Consider the following 15,232-nt stretch of genomic DNA (forward strand, 5'->3'; position numbering starts at 1 on the left):
CAGCATAGACTTTCAGATACTCATACTCTTACTATTCATCGTCATCATTTAAGCAAGCCAAACTGATTTAAAATGCTTAGTACCATATCAAATTACATTCATTCTTCTCCCGTGTCCAAATAGTACGAGCTATAACTATAAGATCAACTGGTGCGAGCAGCCAAGCTACAGAGAGTGAAGAGAGATGAGAGTAGGAGAGAGACGAATAGACTACGATCGGTTGACAATGGTGACAGGAACACACCCAAGCTGCAGACAGAGCTCGGCGAACATGACAAGACGGCGAAACGAATCGCCATTTTGCGCCCAGTCCTTATGAATAGTCATCGTTCGTCCTTTGGCGATCATCCTGTCACGCGTTCGTCGCATTTCGTTTTTACTTTTTTTTGTGGGATGTTTGCTATTTGCGTTAAAACAACCAACAATAAATAAAATAAAAGACGCAAATCTCTCGAAAATGACACTAAAATGGAATTTTTGTACAGCACTTTCCTGCAACTCCCCTTCTGTCTCTTTCTTTCTCGCTCGCTCTCAATATTTTCCTCTCTCTTGCTGTCTGGCTAACTTATTAGCTCCGTGATAGGATTTAACTTCACACATCGCATGTCCTACGTCCGACTTGGCACTGAGCAAATGATTTTATTGTCGGCACAATTAGTTCCGATTGGCACAGGCTCTGACCGAAAGGATCGCAGATCCCTTTGCGCATATGCTCGATCCGAATGCCGAGGCTCAATAGCTCGTAAATGAATGCTGCATATTGTGCATTTACCTTAGATTAGCGACGGCGTACGCAATCCCATTGTATCCCCTGAGTTGGAGTCGCACATCTGCCGATCGGGAAATTTGTTGCGCCTCATCGTCAATACCTCCTACTTACCACATTGCCAACAATAAGTTACTGCATTGTTTTCATCATACGTCTAATTATTTTTAGGTTGCAGGGTTAACCAGACTTAATTTTTGGGTTGCACAGTCTGTTCACATTTGTACTTATCCCTGATGTCTAGCGTTAGTAAGTTAATCGCACAAAAAACTCACTAACGAAATATTAAATTATTATGCGCAATGTTATATCGCAAGCAATATGATAATTTGTTCAGTCCAAAAATGGACGATGAATTCCAAGAAATCTAATTTAAATAATTTTAAAATTTGATGTACATTAAAAGAGATTACTTATTATTTGGCAACGTCGCTTAAATTGGTTTGATATAAAATAGAAAGAAAGAACTTATTTTAGTTGTATTAGTTTTATTTCAGCAAACCATTTTATTAAAATTATATGTTGAATCTAACATTTAATGTGCTAAATTCAAGAATTTCATATATTTAACACCAGTTTACGAAACTAACACGGCTGGTGCAAGTCGAGGGCTGCACAATAAAATATATATATAAATTATATGTTGAATCTAACATTTAATGTGCTAAATTCAAGAATTTCATATATTTAACACCAGTTTACGAAACTAACACGCCTGGTGCAAGTCGAGGGCTGCACAATAAAATTAAATATTTTCGATGTCTAGGGACTTTTCTAAGCTTGAAATAATTGTAACATTATTGATATATTAAGATGAAATTTTTAGGTTTTGACCAAAATAAAGGCATTTCATCCCAATGTGCAGTGTTGCTTCAGCTTACAATGAAGTTGAAGTGTCGCATCTAGTGGCTGCAATTGGAAACTAAAGTAAATAAATGAATTGTCGATAGATGGCGCTTGCGACCATTTGCAAATGGGCCGCACTTTCACATTATGAGCAGCACTGTTCGAGTAATCTAATTAGCAGATGCTAATAAGTTAAACTCTTATCTTCCAATAATGTATTTATGCGGATTCACAGTTGAACTTTTCTTGTTGAGTTATATGAAGATTTGTTATTCGTACTTTCTTGTTTTTAGTTGCCATGAGTCTGTAAATTCAGCTCCAGGCGGCATTTCCTACAATGTAATCATTTTATCTTGAATGTGCCCTGCAACGCCCACAACTGGCACGCCCCCAACAACAACGACGACGACGACGTCAACAACAACTTGAACGTGGACGAGGCCGAGGACGAAGGCGAGGACGAGGTTGCAATCGAGAAATTTGTACGTGCTGTCATCGATCGCGATCGTGAGATATGCGGTCAGAGGAGAGACCTAAGTCGAAGAGGTCCGTCAGGTGATAAAGCTGCATCGGTGTGCAGAGCACTGCGCAGAGCGACTCTGTGCTCTCTGGCTACATGCCTAATGTGATTACAGACTTTAAGTTTATAAACATGAGTCCAGGCCGCTGCCTACCGAGAGCCAGCTCTCTGAAGCTTAACACAGCTCAACCGAACCACAAGATCCAGATCCACAGATCCAGCAACCGAGGGTTTGCGGCCCTCCTGTTGAGTTGCAATTACGGCGCGTGCAGGCGACCCAGTCGATCCCCTTCAGTTGCTCTCTTCTTCATTCCCCTTCTGCGCTCTCCTTTATCAATCGGCGGCTGGAGCCCTCTTCTTCTGCATGATGAATTCTTATTAGCTGCCTTTTGGTATCCATCGGCTGCGCAGTTATGAGCGGCAAACTTCAACCGTGGCTTCCTCATAACTTTTGCTCTATTTTTATACCCGGCACCCAAAGGCGAAACGGGTGTGTGGAGTCTACATCGATAATTATTATTCTAATCAAGACTGAAATATCATCCAATGTAAATTCACTGGTCTATTATAAATCAATCATATTGCAAAAAACATTTTAAATACATTTTTTTTTTTAATATTTTATTTTCAGAGTATTTTTAAAATCTTTTACTATTTTCATTTCTTTTTATAACAAATTGTTAACGGATGCCTTTCAGTTGAGCGCACCCAATTGCAGCTTTCTTGTTCTTGTTCCTTTTCGCTTTGTATTTTTTTTTTTTTTGCTTTCCGCTTTTCGTTTTATTTGCTGATTTCGCTTTGGTGTGGGGAACTCGGGATCTCCCTTGAGCTGTCCGAATGTCTGGATTTGTCGGATAAAGCTGCTGCTGGTGCTGCCTTGATGTCTGCCCCAAACTTTCGTGCTGCGAATAGGGTCCAGGGTCCAGGGTCCAGCTTGTCAGCGAGGCACGCGCAAATCCCAAATGGAATTCAGTCCCAACTCTCGATGTGAGTTGCACTCTAAGGAAGAGGGTAAAGTGTTGGGGGGTTTGCCACACTCATATCGCATGTGATGTGGTGAGTGAATCATTAAAACAATAACTTGGCCAATGGTGGAAGGAATTTAAAGCATGGGATAACTGTTTGCTTATGCAATGTGCACTTTTACAATTGCTAATTATAATGTTATTCAACAAGTTGGATGGAGATTTAAAGTTATTAGAAATACTGTTTGCAATTCCCTGAATAGTCTTGGATTTCCCCATTTAAATTTTTACTCCAGATACTTTAATTTTTAATTTAATAAATTTATTGAACTGATAACCATTTTGAATCATAATACTAACGTTGATTAGAGATCGCGTTCTCATTCTCGTTGACCACATTATTTACATTAGAGTAATACTTTAGAACTATTATAGAATTGTAAATATATAGTTTAGTATATTCGGAACTATTCAGGTACTATGTAATATCACTTTAATCATTGAGATCCACACCCTCGCCATTCACCTGTATGGTAATGTGATCGCCACTCTCAGCGTCCGCATGCTCCCGCTGAGGAAGCTGCGAAGGTGCAGCGGGTGGCATGGGATGCACCACTCCTGTGGCCACACGTCGCGGCATCGTTTGCAGGGATATCTCATCGCTTTCACGGCGAATGAAGCGACGACGAGTGCGCGCAAAATCGAAAGTTTCACGCTGCCGCTGGCGGGACTGGGCATAGGAGGCATCCGTCAGTTGGTGCAATGTATGCGTAGAGCTGGTGCGTCGCATTTGCATTTGCAGCTGCGGTCCATCCAAGCCTGGAGTCTGTTGCAATGATGGCGTGCGCTGGCGTCCGAAGCAACCGGTGGCATAGCGTCCATCTGCGGAGCGGGAGCGACGTTGTCTCTGCGAGTCTCGAGCACTCAATAGTTGCTGTGCCACAATGATTTCAGTAAGTCAATTCCGTATACCGATAAACACAACAACTTACCTGCTGCATTTCATCCTTGCGCAGACGTCGCAGTCCTTGCTGCTCCTCCAACTTGTTGCTCATCTGGGACATCCAGTCGCGTGCCTGAGATCTCAGCGACAAGGAGCTCTGAGATCGCTCGGGTAGACGCACCGGAAATAGTGTTTCTCTAGCACCCACCATGCTGCCAGTGTTGAGCACATAGACGCGGGGAAAATCGATCACAAAATCGCGACTGCGTATGAGATCGGCCAGTGCACTGGATGGACCCTGAGAGGGTCCAGATTCCTGTGCTAAGATAACTGCTGTCTGGGGATTTGTAGCATTGGCAGCTCTATCTGGCTCGTACTCCAGTATACTTTCCTCACTGCCCAGGAACTGCAAGAGAACAGAGGGCAGGCAAAAGAAGAAGCTACTGAATGCGGATATCAATATTGCAAATGGATCCACGGAACATCTATAAGATATGGATATGGATGATAAGCAGCTGTTTCTACATTGCAAAACAAGCGAAGCGGTTTCAAATTCAATTAATTTATTTGGTTTTTTGTTGTAGTTTCTTAATTATGCTTGAGTCCACAATTTGTTTAAGGTTTAGCAAAAACTAGAGTACATACATATCTGGTATTTGTAATCGACAACTAATTAAGGCCCTACGTTTACTTCACTTAATACAATTTAACTCTTAAGCGGGCAGTAGATTTACTGGGTGTGTTTTTCAATGATGAATCATGTTCAAATCAAATGTGAAAAATTTTTCCACAAATAAAAATGTAGAAATCTAAAATAAACAAATGCAAATGTAATTCTTTTCTTTTGGCATTGAATCGCAGATATGTTTTACTTAGACTTAAGCAATTTTCAGAAACCCTGCAACTCATTTCTACATATCATATTGTATCCATCTAAACATCCATAGTTTATTCCTATTGTAATTTGTGCGTTCGAATAGTTTAAGATCCCTTTTCGAGGAGATCAAGCATTACATTAGCTATTTCTAAACATTTATGATGCTCTCAATTTAAGCTCATTCAGCATACCAACATTTCACATAATACAGAAATTTTAAGATCTGTCGAATCTCCGTTCAAAAAATATTGAAATGAAAATGAAGAGATGAAGAAAAATTAAAATAAATAATATAACTAATGGTTTATTTATTATTCAGTTTAAACAACTAAAGCTAAAAGCAAATACTTTGGCACCTTCGACATTACTTTTTAAGATTGTTTATGAGTGTTCTGAGTTTATATATGCGTATGTATATATGAATATATCATGTATCGTATGGTATCTATTTTATGTGTGGGTGGCACAGCTTCGATGCCATTGCCAATGACTAGCAAAACTGATTTTGCTACGAATTAAATTGTTTGCATTGAATATTACAGCTACTACATCTACGCGTCTCATGATTTATCATAGTTATAGTTATCGTTATCTTTATCGTTATCGTTATAGTTATACATAGTTGTAGTAATAGTAGTTATTGTAGTACTCGTAAATATTTCTGCTTTCGGTTCTTCTCTTTGTTATCGACAATTGGTACGCTTAAATTTACAACTTAAATTTAATAAGTATATTTAACTTAGAACTCTGCGGTTTTCTTTAAATGTGCGTGGATTTTCCTTTGCGAAGTCTTCGGTCCTCTGTCTACAGACTTCTGTTTGGAGCTGTCAAATCAATCGATGGCAATACTAATAGTAATCAATTAGGAATGTATCTTCAAGTCATATTTTGTATCCAGATACATTCAGAATTGATTGTCTTAAGTGTAGAGAACAACGATTGTTTTGATTCAACTCAACTTATGGTCAGCGTCAGTTTTAAGTACACAACGTGCACTGCTTTGCACTACTTGACACTGCTTGTCACAAGCAGTGCCAAACCTTTGCACGCATATTTACACGGTAAGTACGCAGCAAACGTAGAATGTGGAATTTAAATTTTAAATTTTAAATGTATATATAAAATAGGGTAGTTGTTTTAACTTAAACATCAGTCACCTGACGACTGGCAGTGCATATGATTTGGGGCATGGTCGCCGGAGCCGAATTGCGTCTACCGCGCTCAGCAATTCCAGATTGATGGTGCTGCTGACTACTACTAGGACTACGTTGATGGTAATTAATAGCACTAGCGTTAAAACTACTAATATTGTGTTGAGGCAGTCCCACAACGATGACCGGCACCTCATCGGAGGCAGTCGGAACAGCAGCAGCTGCTCCTCCAGCACCTGCTGCTGCTCCTGTGGGGGCCAATGCAACTGGAGCATTATGCTGTGGGCTGGGTGTTTGATAGATTTGATCACCCACCACATAACCATAGAACTTGAGCACATCAAGTTTACACATTGGACACGTGCGATGTTCAATTAACCATGGATCAATGCAAGTCTTGTGGAACTCGTGCCTGTAAGAAAAATCATTGTCAATTAGTAAAATCTCTTTAAGAGATTGTATAACACTTACTTGCAAGGCAGAATACGTATGATATCTGCGGGCTTGTAGGATTCAATGCATATGGCACAGCAGTCACTGTCCATGTCCTTCTCATCGGTCATCTTACCCGTTTTCGTGGGTATTTTCATAATCGCCTTCTTGGTAACGGAGCAAAGATTGCGCTAAGTAATAAGAGACATTTATTTAACTTTAATTAAAAATTCGCGTTGTTTAGATTACTAACCGATTGCTGATCTTTTGCCTGCATGTATCGGAACCTTTGAATATAGTAGAATATAAGCCAAACCAGCGATATTATCATGAGCACAATAAACGATATGGAAACAAACAACACGGAAGTTCTGCAAGAAAGAAATTCGAATTAATCAAATAAATAAAGCAGTCCATAAGCAGTGTAACAAAAAAAGCTGTTCACAATATTTCAAAGGTCGATTAAGCAGGAGTTATGGCATGGAATTTCACTGCTTGTATACATGTAAGACAATAGTCATGCCACATAAGCAAGGGGACGTAGCTCAGTGGTAGAGCGCTCGCTTCGCATGTGAGAAGTCCCGGGTTCAAACCCCGGCGTCTCCATGTGAATTAGTTAATTTTTTTTGACAACGCAAACACACTTTTCAACCTGGAAACTGTAGCCGGCTCTGATTACACATAAATAATATAAGTATAACAAAAAGGATACACAAAAGATAAAGAATAAAAAAGAAAACATGGCATCAATCCTTTAAGCAATAATTTTCAATGGTTATGTACGCTATTTGACGTACGCTAATTTCATGGGGACGTAGCTCAGTGGTAGAGCGCTCGCTTCGCATGTGAGAAGTCCCGGGTTCAAACCCCGGCGTCTCCATGTTATGTGAGGTGTATTTTGCTTTTTAAAAAAATATTTGATTTTGATTTTTTGTTAAATTTAACTTTGTTTGACGAAATTTTTTTGTTCTAAATATGATAATTTCAATCTTAATCAATATTATTAAAAATCTTAATCTTTTATAAACCCAAAGGTATCTGCAGAGATTGTCAAATTCAGCTTCACACATGTGCAAAGACTTGACATCCACGGTAACCAGCTCGCAATCAACCTGCTGGACAACAGTCTCTACGTCAGACGCCTTAAAAGACACCACTCTCTTGACCTGCCCATTAGGCCATCTAGCGAGTGGTGACCCTGTAAATACTCCCTTGTAAATATTCCCCATAAATGTGAAACCTTCTGTATATACCCCCCATAAAATGTACATAATTAGTAAATAAACAGAATAAGAATAATAAAATAAAAAAACCTTTTTAAAAAGTTTTCAAATTATTCCGAATTTTATGTTTGCTGTTGTTGGTCAGATATAATCAATTGTTGCAATTAAAATTTGTTTTTGCACGGGGACGTAGCTCAGTGGTAGAGCGCTCGCTTCGCATGTGAGAAGTCCCGGGTTCAAACCCCGGCGTCTCCAGACTGGCTTGGGTCAATTATTTTATAATTTCTATTAACTGAAAATATGTGCTAATTGGTTTAATGGTCGATCTTTGTTTTTCTTATCAACAGATTTTTTTAAGAGTGCCGAGTACTTATTTCTGAGTACTAGAATGGGTCTGGATCAACTGCGACAATGTAACTCCAAACTTTTCAATGGGGACGTAGCTCAGTGGTAGAGCGCTCGCTTCGCATGTGAGAAGCCCCGGGTTCAAACCCCGGCGTCTCCACTTGGGGATATGTGTCATTCTTGACATATGGTTTTTTTGTATGTGTGCCTAAAAATGAGTGATCTGCAGCTCAAAGATTTAGTTTAATTAATGTAGGCTACATCAGAGGTTAAATATGCAAACTTAATGAAAATATAACAAATCATAAATGACTTGCTTCTAAATCAATTACGCGCTTAGAATATCTGTGTTTAATTTTACGTGTGCCACGATTTACTATAGATTGCAAAAGTACTTCACCTTTTGCCCTGAGTGTGAAAAATACGCATCAAATAAGTATGTAATTAATAACTAGAACGTATTTAGAATTACTGCTACACTTTTTCTGCACTTTATCACTACCATAAATAGGACGGAGCAATTAAGCAGTCATTGCAAATGTTTTAAACACGTCAGCGCCTCATAATCGAGCACGCCTAAAGCGTCTTAGCGTGTTATCTTGTTATAAGTTCAAGCAATATTTATGTGCCTACTTACTTGTTTAGGCTGGCCAACGGTCGAGCGCCTCGTCGCCCCTCGATGATGGAAATGGTTACATTGTAGCCCTTGTCCACAGTGCTCGCCAAATCAAGTCCAATTGATTGATAGGTTATAACAGCAGCAATGTTGCCTGAAAAATATGTACATATTTGAATACACATAATATTATATATCAATTTTTGTATTATAATGCTACTTACGAGTCTTAACCTTGATCTGCATTTTTTCCAACTGCATGACCTGCTTGTCATTGTAGATAATCACACCGGCAGCATTGTAATGATGGACATGCTTTACTTTATCCTCGAACGTACAACGGCCACGACGAACCAGCGCAATCCACGGCACGCCCTTCTCAGGCAGGGGCGTACCTCGAGTGCCGCGTATATAAGGTGTGCAGGCAAAATCGTCGCTATCGTCATCTGCAGTGCTGATGTGAATCAGACGACCTGTCACATTGAGTATCTTGCCCTCTCCATAGCGTGCTTTCTCCTCCGAGAATTCACTCTCGCATATGGTATTCACGGTGTCCACATACGACCAGTTGAGGAAGGCAAATGTATAGGTATCCATATTCGAGCGCTCCTCCACATGACCCGTGTAGGTGTGCGATGCATTAGCTGCCCGAAAGTATCGCTCTAGATCCTGATTCGCAATGGTCATGGCCGCCACCAAGGTGGTTGTCGTTGTTGTGGCGATCAGATGAGGCTGACCACCCAACAGGAGCACCAAGCTGGCCATCAGCAGCATCCTCTGACAGAACATTACACGGCTGGCTGATTTATCAAGTGTTTTCCTCAACAACAAGAATCGGATGTAAACTTTGCAATCGTAATCGAGTGTCTCACTGAAATCGATGAAACATTTGTTGCTTCCTGTCCGTCGGCAAGCAAAGTCGTCTGTCAACTGAAATGATAGCAATGCCGACAAGCAGGTATGAGTGTTTGAATATATTTGAAATCCATTCAATAGCAATTGAAATTAAGAGAGTCATAGTGTGGGGCCGGTCGGTTAATTGCAGATAAGCGGCCATATTGGAAACACTCTTGAATCCCGTCTAGTATTTATGAATAGACATTAGCACAGCTGATAGACTTATCTCAAGAAAGTATTGATTTCTTTATGGCTGACGAATCCCTTACTCGAGATATTGAAATTAATTAGGCGCAGATCACGTCTACAATGATTTACAAGCTAAGGCAGAAAAATGGAATGAACAGAAAAGAATGCTATATCTTCGACACAATACAATATGTAATAAATTCTTGATCAGTCAATAAGCTGTATAGCTTTGTCTGTTTACCTTAATCTCGAAGATTATAAGATCTTTAAAGCTACGAAAATGTTGATTAGGTTTAACGTACAATAATATTGGGTTATACATTCACTGAGTTTTTGAATACTATATAAGTTCGTTCGTTCATTTACGATCAGTGAACTAAGTTGTTCGTTCGATTTTGTTGCCAAAATTTTCGATCGACATTTTTTGGTAGTTAATTATACCCTCTAAAAAATTGCTCCTGCAGCGGAGGGTTAATTTCTTTATCAATATACCGAAATATACCGAAAAGCTATTTTTGCTTATATTTATTTGGTATATTTTAAGAATAATACCATTATTACAAATGGGTAACGGGTATCTCAGCGGTTAACTTTCCTACTTGCCTTAAACCCGCTTTGTTTATTTATAAGCATTTCATTATTTTTGTAGAAAATGTTTCATAAATGTTTCTATTGTGCTTAAAAATTATATAATTCACTTTAATATAAATTTAACGATAAAATAAGTTTATATGTATTAGTTAACCACAAAAGTAACACTAATCAAAAATGTAACTTATTAACAAGAACAAAAGAAAACAATATTTCGATCACTCTATTGAATACCCAACAGTTGTTTATAATTTTAATATACAATCGAGATTACACAGTAGTTGACTTCTTTGTTTTGGTTAAAGCTAAATTAACTAATACGTGTACAACTCGAGTAAGACCAACACTTGAGCGGCTACAAGTATAAATAGATTTTTATTATTCAAGATTAGATTAACACTGAGACGTGAATAGCTGATGGAGATCCCCAAAATATGCACGATCATAATAGCTCTCGGTTTGTAGTAGAATTCTTAAAATTCGACGATAAGTTTTTAGTCTATCATAACGTATATTTTTGTAGAAAACTGCCGAACTCTTTTAATTTCGAGATTTAATAAATCATAAGCATAGCATATTGTCTAGGCATTTGCATCGTAGCCTTCGCGTTGGCCATTCCGCTGCATTTAAGCGCCATCTGAAGGCCAATGCCATTGGCAAAGGCGCTGCCATTAATATTATGCACAATGCCCCAACCCAATCCGAGTGTCATGCACCGCCGTGTTCCATGTCCCCGCATGTCCGTGTGCAAAGTTGCGGCAACTGTACGGCGCGCACAGTGTCAGCGAAATGCAATGCATTTAAATATTTCATTATATTTACGAGTGTATTCCCAGGGCTGGCCAGGGACAACTGGGTGTCCACGAGGGACGAAGATGGCCAACTGGAAGTCGTGGGTGTGCTGCTGACACTGAAAAGTGGTCCGGCAGGCAAAGAGCAAGAGCAAGAGCAAGCAACCAGTTTTTTTTTGGTTTTTAAACGAAACAACTTTGGACACCTACTTGTAATAATTCTTTCTCTATCTTTCGTTGTCTTGCAAAAATGAATTTATTTGCATTTTCTTTTCTTTTTTTAGCTATCTGCTAACCACAACAACAACAGTAACAACAACAAACCCATCGAGTGTCCCAACACCAATTGAATACAAAACTTTATTTTGACGCCTATTTATGGGCTCGTAACTAACTCAATGCACTAGACTGGGTTACTTGGCTGGCTCATCGCTGTTGCTATATACTCTACTCGACACACGCGATAAATCATATTCGTACTTTAAGTTTTTTTGTGGTTAAAATCTATTTGAGTTACGAGGCGACTTTATTAACTGACAACTAGCTGAGAGTGAATTGTAGCGCCCATTGTAGGTCGACTAAGTCGAGCCAAAATGGCTCTTCGATTGCTCGTTGCACATTTTGCATGCATCGTTGCATTTTATTTCAGTTTTGCCGCAGTTGCTCTTGGCTTGGCATGTGGCTAACCGGCGCGGTGCGGCGCGGCACGGCAACGCAGGCAGGACAAGGGCAGCGATCGATGGAGTGGCATTGCCAGGGGATTACGACTAAATGGGGACAACTGTGCGAGCAGCGGACTTGGCCGACAAGCTATCTGCCAAAGCCAACAACAACGCAGAGAGCACCGCATGCTGCCTGTTTAGGATAATGACCCTGACTGTGTAGCTGTTCTGATTGTTGTTGTCTGTGTCGTTGGCTGCTGCCAAAAGTGTTATAAGTGTGCTTGGAGTCAATTTTTGCATATCTACAAGCGTACATACATATATTTGACGATGAGTCGGAAAGAGAGATAAAGAGAGAGACAGCGAGAAACACTGGCGAGGGAGCGCAAGAAAATAAAAGTGAAAAATGATTTTGGTATTCAATTTTTGTATCATTTATTTATTGCTTTGCGATTAACTCGCAGGCATGTGAATCTATATAAGAGTGCACCTTAAGCTTATGCTTGGGTGTGCCATTGCAATATTATTATAAATTCATCTTGAAATTGCGTCGCTTTTTCAAATTATATTTATTATAGAAAGTGACACCTTGAAGCACTTTCTATAGCATAGGAAATCTGTATTCTTCATATTTTTGACTTTCTTTGCCTTGATAAATACATTGAAATACTTGTGAATTTACCACCCTTCCAATTTACATTAATTTTGTAAAATATTTATAATCTTGCTGTCGGTATTGCACTTCTCAATTTCGTTTGTTTCGCTTGATATTTTTGTTGGGCTCGTTGCCAGAAAAACAACGGGTAAGCAATACAAAATGTTTTGAATACCCCTTAAACAATCTATTCACAGGGTATACTAGCACGAACTAATGAACGTTTTAATTTAAGGTATAACCTAGTTGATAATTTGAAATTGTTGTTCATTCGCTTTCTTATTTGTATTAATAAAGTTTCTATTATTTTGTTCATATTTGATGAGTTCTTTGTTTAGCACTTCATTTAGTTAGATCCACAGGTGTTTCTATTTTTAGATAATTTTCTGCAGTTTTTAGGTTATTTTTATAAAGAATATTTACATTTGGAAGCAAATGGTTTGTGTTTATTTTCTTTAGAGTATATCTTAATTTATATATAATTTATAAAGCTTCAAATAAAACAATAGAAAAAAACATATATCATGCATAAATTCCGCTAAACAAACAGAAACTGAAAGCACTGAGATAAATAGACAATTCCGAATGTGATTGTGAAAACACATCCACACACGCATTCATACTCATAAGTACACTCACATCAATATTGTTTATTTGTTTGTGTATTTACTGAAACGTGATTTGCAAAAACGTGACACGAATGATAAATTCGCATACGAGTATTTTGGGAATACTCTCAACTCGTGCAAATGTGTGAGTATTTCATGTGTGTTTATTTTTATTCGGTTGTTGCTGTTTCTATGTAAATCGAGTGCTGTTGTTGTTGTTGTTGTTGCGGTTATCGTTCACTCAAATAAATAAATATTTAATTTATGTGCATTTTGTGAATATGAGCAGAGGAAGCGCACACACTGAAAACTGAAACTGAAAACTTCAAGAATTGTTGCTCTCTATCAATTGAGTACTTGTAATCGTTTTTTGTATCTAAAGGATGCTCACAGCCTAAAGCATTTAACGAGTCTTCAAGCACATCTGACGGCAATTAAAATGTGATTAACGAATATTAAGCATTAAAATGCAAAACGTGTGCCAGGTACTCACCAATCGGTATGAAATGAGTGCCGCATTCAATGAGGAAGACTTATATATTCATATGCCGCATTTTAATTAGCTGCTGTTCATTCTTGTGATTGCTTTTAGTTATATTTTATGTGGATATTATCTTTGACAAAGTTATTTGCTTGCATTAGTTGCTGAGTCATTAAAATTAATGAATATAATAAATAAGACTCCAAACATTCATTTCTGTTGCATTTGTGGAACTTGTGTGACTCTCTATACTCTGAAAAATACCAGTTTCTTAAATCAGGAATTAAAATTCCGTTTTTTTAAAAAAAATTCTTTTAGATCACATTATTATAACTAAGAACATTAAACTGAAGAATATAAAATTCGCCAATTAAGACGTAAGATACAAAATGTTCGAAACCATTGATATTCCTTGAAAGTTTTTCATTTATAGCTCAGTTAGTCGAACTTTCGCGTACGATTTTTCTTTGTAGTCTGTAAGAGGAGGTTCAAATGCTCTAGAATTTGAAAGGTTCTTCGTAATCAGAGTGCTTTCTTTCATATCAACTATTCTTGAATCGAGATGTGATTTGTAACGTCATGATTTACATTTTCTTTAAAATACAATTTTTAGTCCTAAGACCGAAATTTTAATTTTATAACATTTTTTTTCAGTATACATATTTATTACTGCTGCATTTGTCGTACTTCAGTAGCACTCTCAATATAAAGTGTAACCATTTCGGAACTATATCTTAACTTTTCTAATGTATTCGAGTAACTTTTGCCGCTTGCCATCTGAGCTCACAGCAATTTAAATTACTGTTAACAAAGCTGCAAAACTGCAGTGTTGCCAACAACGGAACTTTTATTGTTATTATTAAACCACCAAAGTGGGGTTTTTCAAAAAGTTTTCATTTTGCCATTCGAGTGAATTTGATGCGTTTTTATGCGCTTCGTTGGCTTTAATGCATTTCGTTGAACTCTATGCAGGAACAAAAAAAGAAAACAAAACCAACAATACAATTACCACAAAAGACAGAGAGGAATTTATTTGTTTTTTTTTTTCGTTTGTAGAGAAATTACAGGTGTAACAGGTAGCACGGAAATATGCACTGATTACGGATTTAATTTATGCACCTGTTACGTCAATAGTAGATGAAATGCCAAATGGAATAACGATTGTTGTACCAAAAAAAAAAATTATAACAATCAGTGGAGCAATAGCAAAGAGTGGCCATAAACAATTAGACATGTGGCAAGCAGCGAAGAACCTATAACTGAATTATGCCGCGATTCAATTAGAATTGCGCCATTTGGTTGCCATCGCACTCTCAGCTGGTTCCGAGTGCTTCGTCTCATTCCATGTTATTGCAACACACGCATTTCAATTTGCTAAACGACGCTCGTTCTCAAAGTGTTGCCAAGTGCACAGAGACCGAGAGGGCGAAACTTTTGCTCTGTTATACACAGCACGAAATGCACCACATCTACATCTACATACTATATGTATATATATTTCTCTGTATTTGTGTGTGGGCACTTGTAAATGTCGCCAAGCTGTGCTGCCAGTTGTTCCCAATGACTGCCACTGTCAGCATCAGCAGAGTTAGTCTGACCGCCCACTGGCTGCTGTTGCCACATCCGCTTCCTTGTCCCTTCCTTCACGCACCACTTGCAACTCGGTCTCTATAT

General features: G+C 38.4%; 1 protein-coding gene and 4 non-coding genes across 5 annotated transcripts in view; 4 read left to right on the forward strand and 1 right to left on the reverse strand.

Annotated features, from left to right (window-relative positions):
• Nucleotides 1-3,444: 3,444 nt before the first annotated feature.
• Nucleotides 3,445-15,232, reverse strand: part of LOC133841851 (E3 ubiquitin-protein ligase goliath) — a 36,199-nt gene continuing 24,411 nt past the window's right edge. The window contains exons 3-9 of the mRNA XM_062274625.1: nucleotides 8,909-9,614; nucleotides 8,706-8,838; nucleotides 6,754-6,871; nucleotides 6,540-6,691; nucleotides 6,384-6,480; nucleotides 4,090-4,446; nucleotides 3,445-4,031 (exon numbers count right to left, since the gene is read on the reverse strand). Of these exons, the coding sequence (XP_062130609.1) occupies nucleotides 3,591-4,031; nucleotides 4,090-4,446; nucleotides 6,384-6,480; nucleotides 6,540-6,691; nucleotides 6,754-6,871; nucleotides 8,706-8,838; nucleotides 8,909-9,473 (1,863 nt within the window). The 5' untranslated portion in view covers nucleotides 9,474-9,614 and the 3' untranslated portion in view covers nucleotides 3,445-3,590. The remainder of the gene's footprint in view (nucleotides 4,032-4,089; nucleotides 4,447-6,383; nucleotides 6,481-6,539; nucleotides 6,692-6,753; nucleotides 6,872-8,705; nucleotides 8,839-8,908; nucleotides 9,615-15,232) is intronic.
• Nucleotides 7,035-7,106, forward strand: Trnaa-cgc (transfer RNA alanine (anticodon CGC)). Its single transcript has one exon. It is a non-coding gene; the product is annotated as a tRNA-Ala (tRNA).
• On the forward strand, nucleotides 7,309-7,380 carry Trnaa-cgc (transfer RNA alanine (anticodon CGC)). The gene has a single exon. It is a non-coding gene; the product is annotated as a tRNA-Ala (tRNA).
• On the forward strand, nucleotides 7,907-7,978 carry Trnaa-cgc (transfer RNA alanine (anticodon CGC)). Its single transcript has one exon. It is a non-coding gene; the product is annotated as a tRNA-Ala (tRNA).
• Trnaa-cgc (transfer RNA alanine (anticodon CGC)) lies at nucleotides 8,157-8,228 on the forward strand. Its single transcript has one exon. It is a non-coding gene; the product is annotated as a tRNA-Ala (tRNA).

This window comes from Drosophila sulfurigaster, chromosome 3 (genome assembly GCF_023558435.1).
Source record: "Drosophila sulfurigaster albostrigata strain 15112-1811.04 chromosome 3, ASM2355843v2, whole genome shotgun sequence".
Classification (NCBI taxonomy): Eukaryota; Metazoa; Arthropoda; class Insecta; order Diptera; family Drosophilidae; genus Drosophila; species Drosophila sulfurigaster.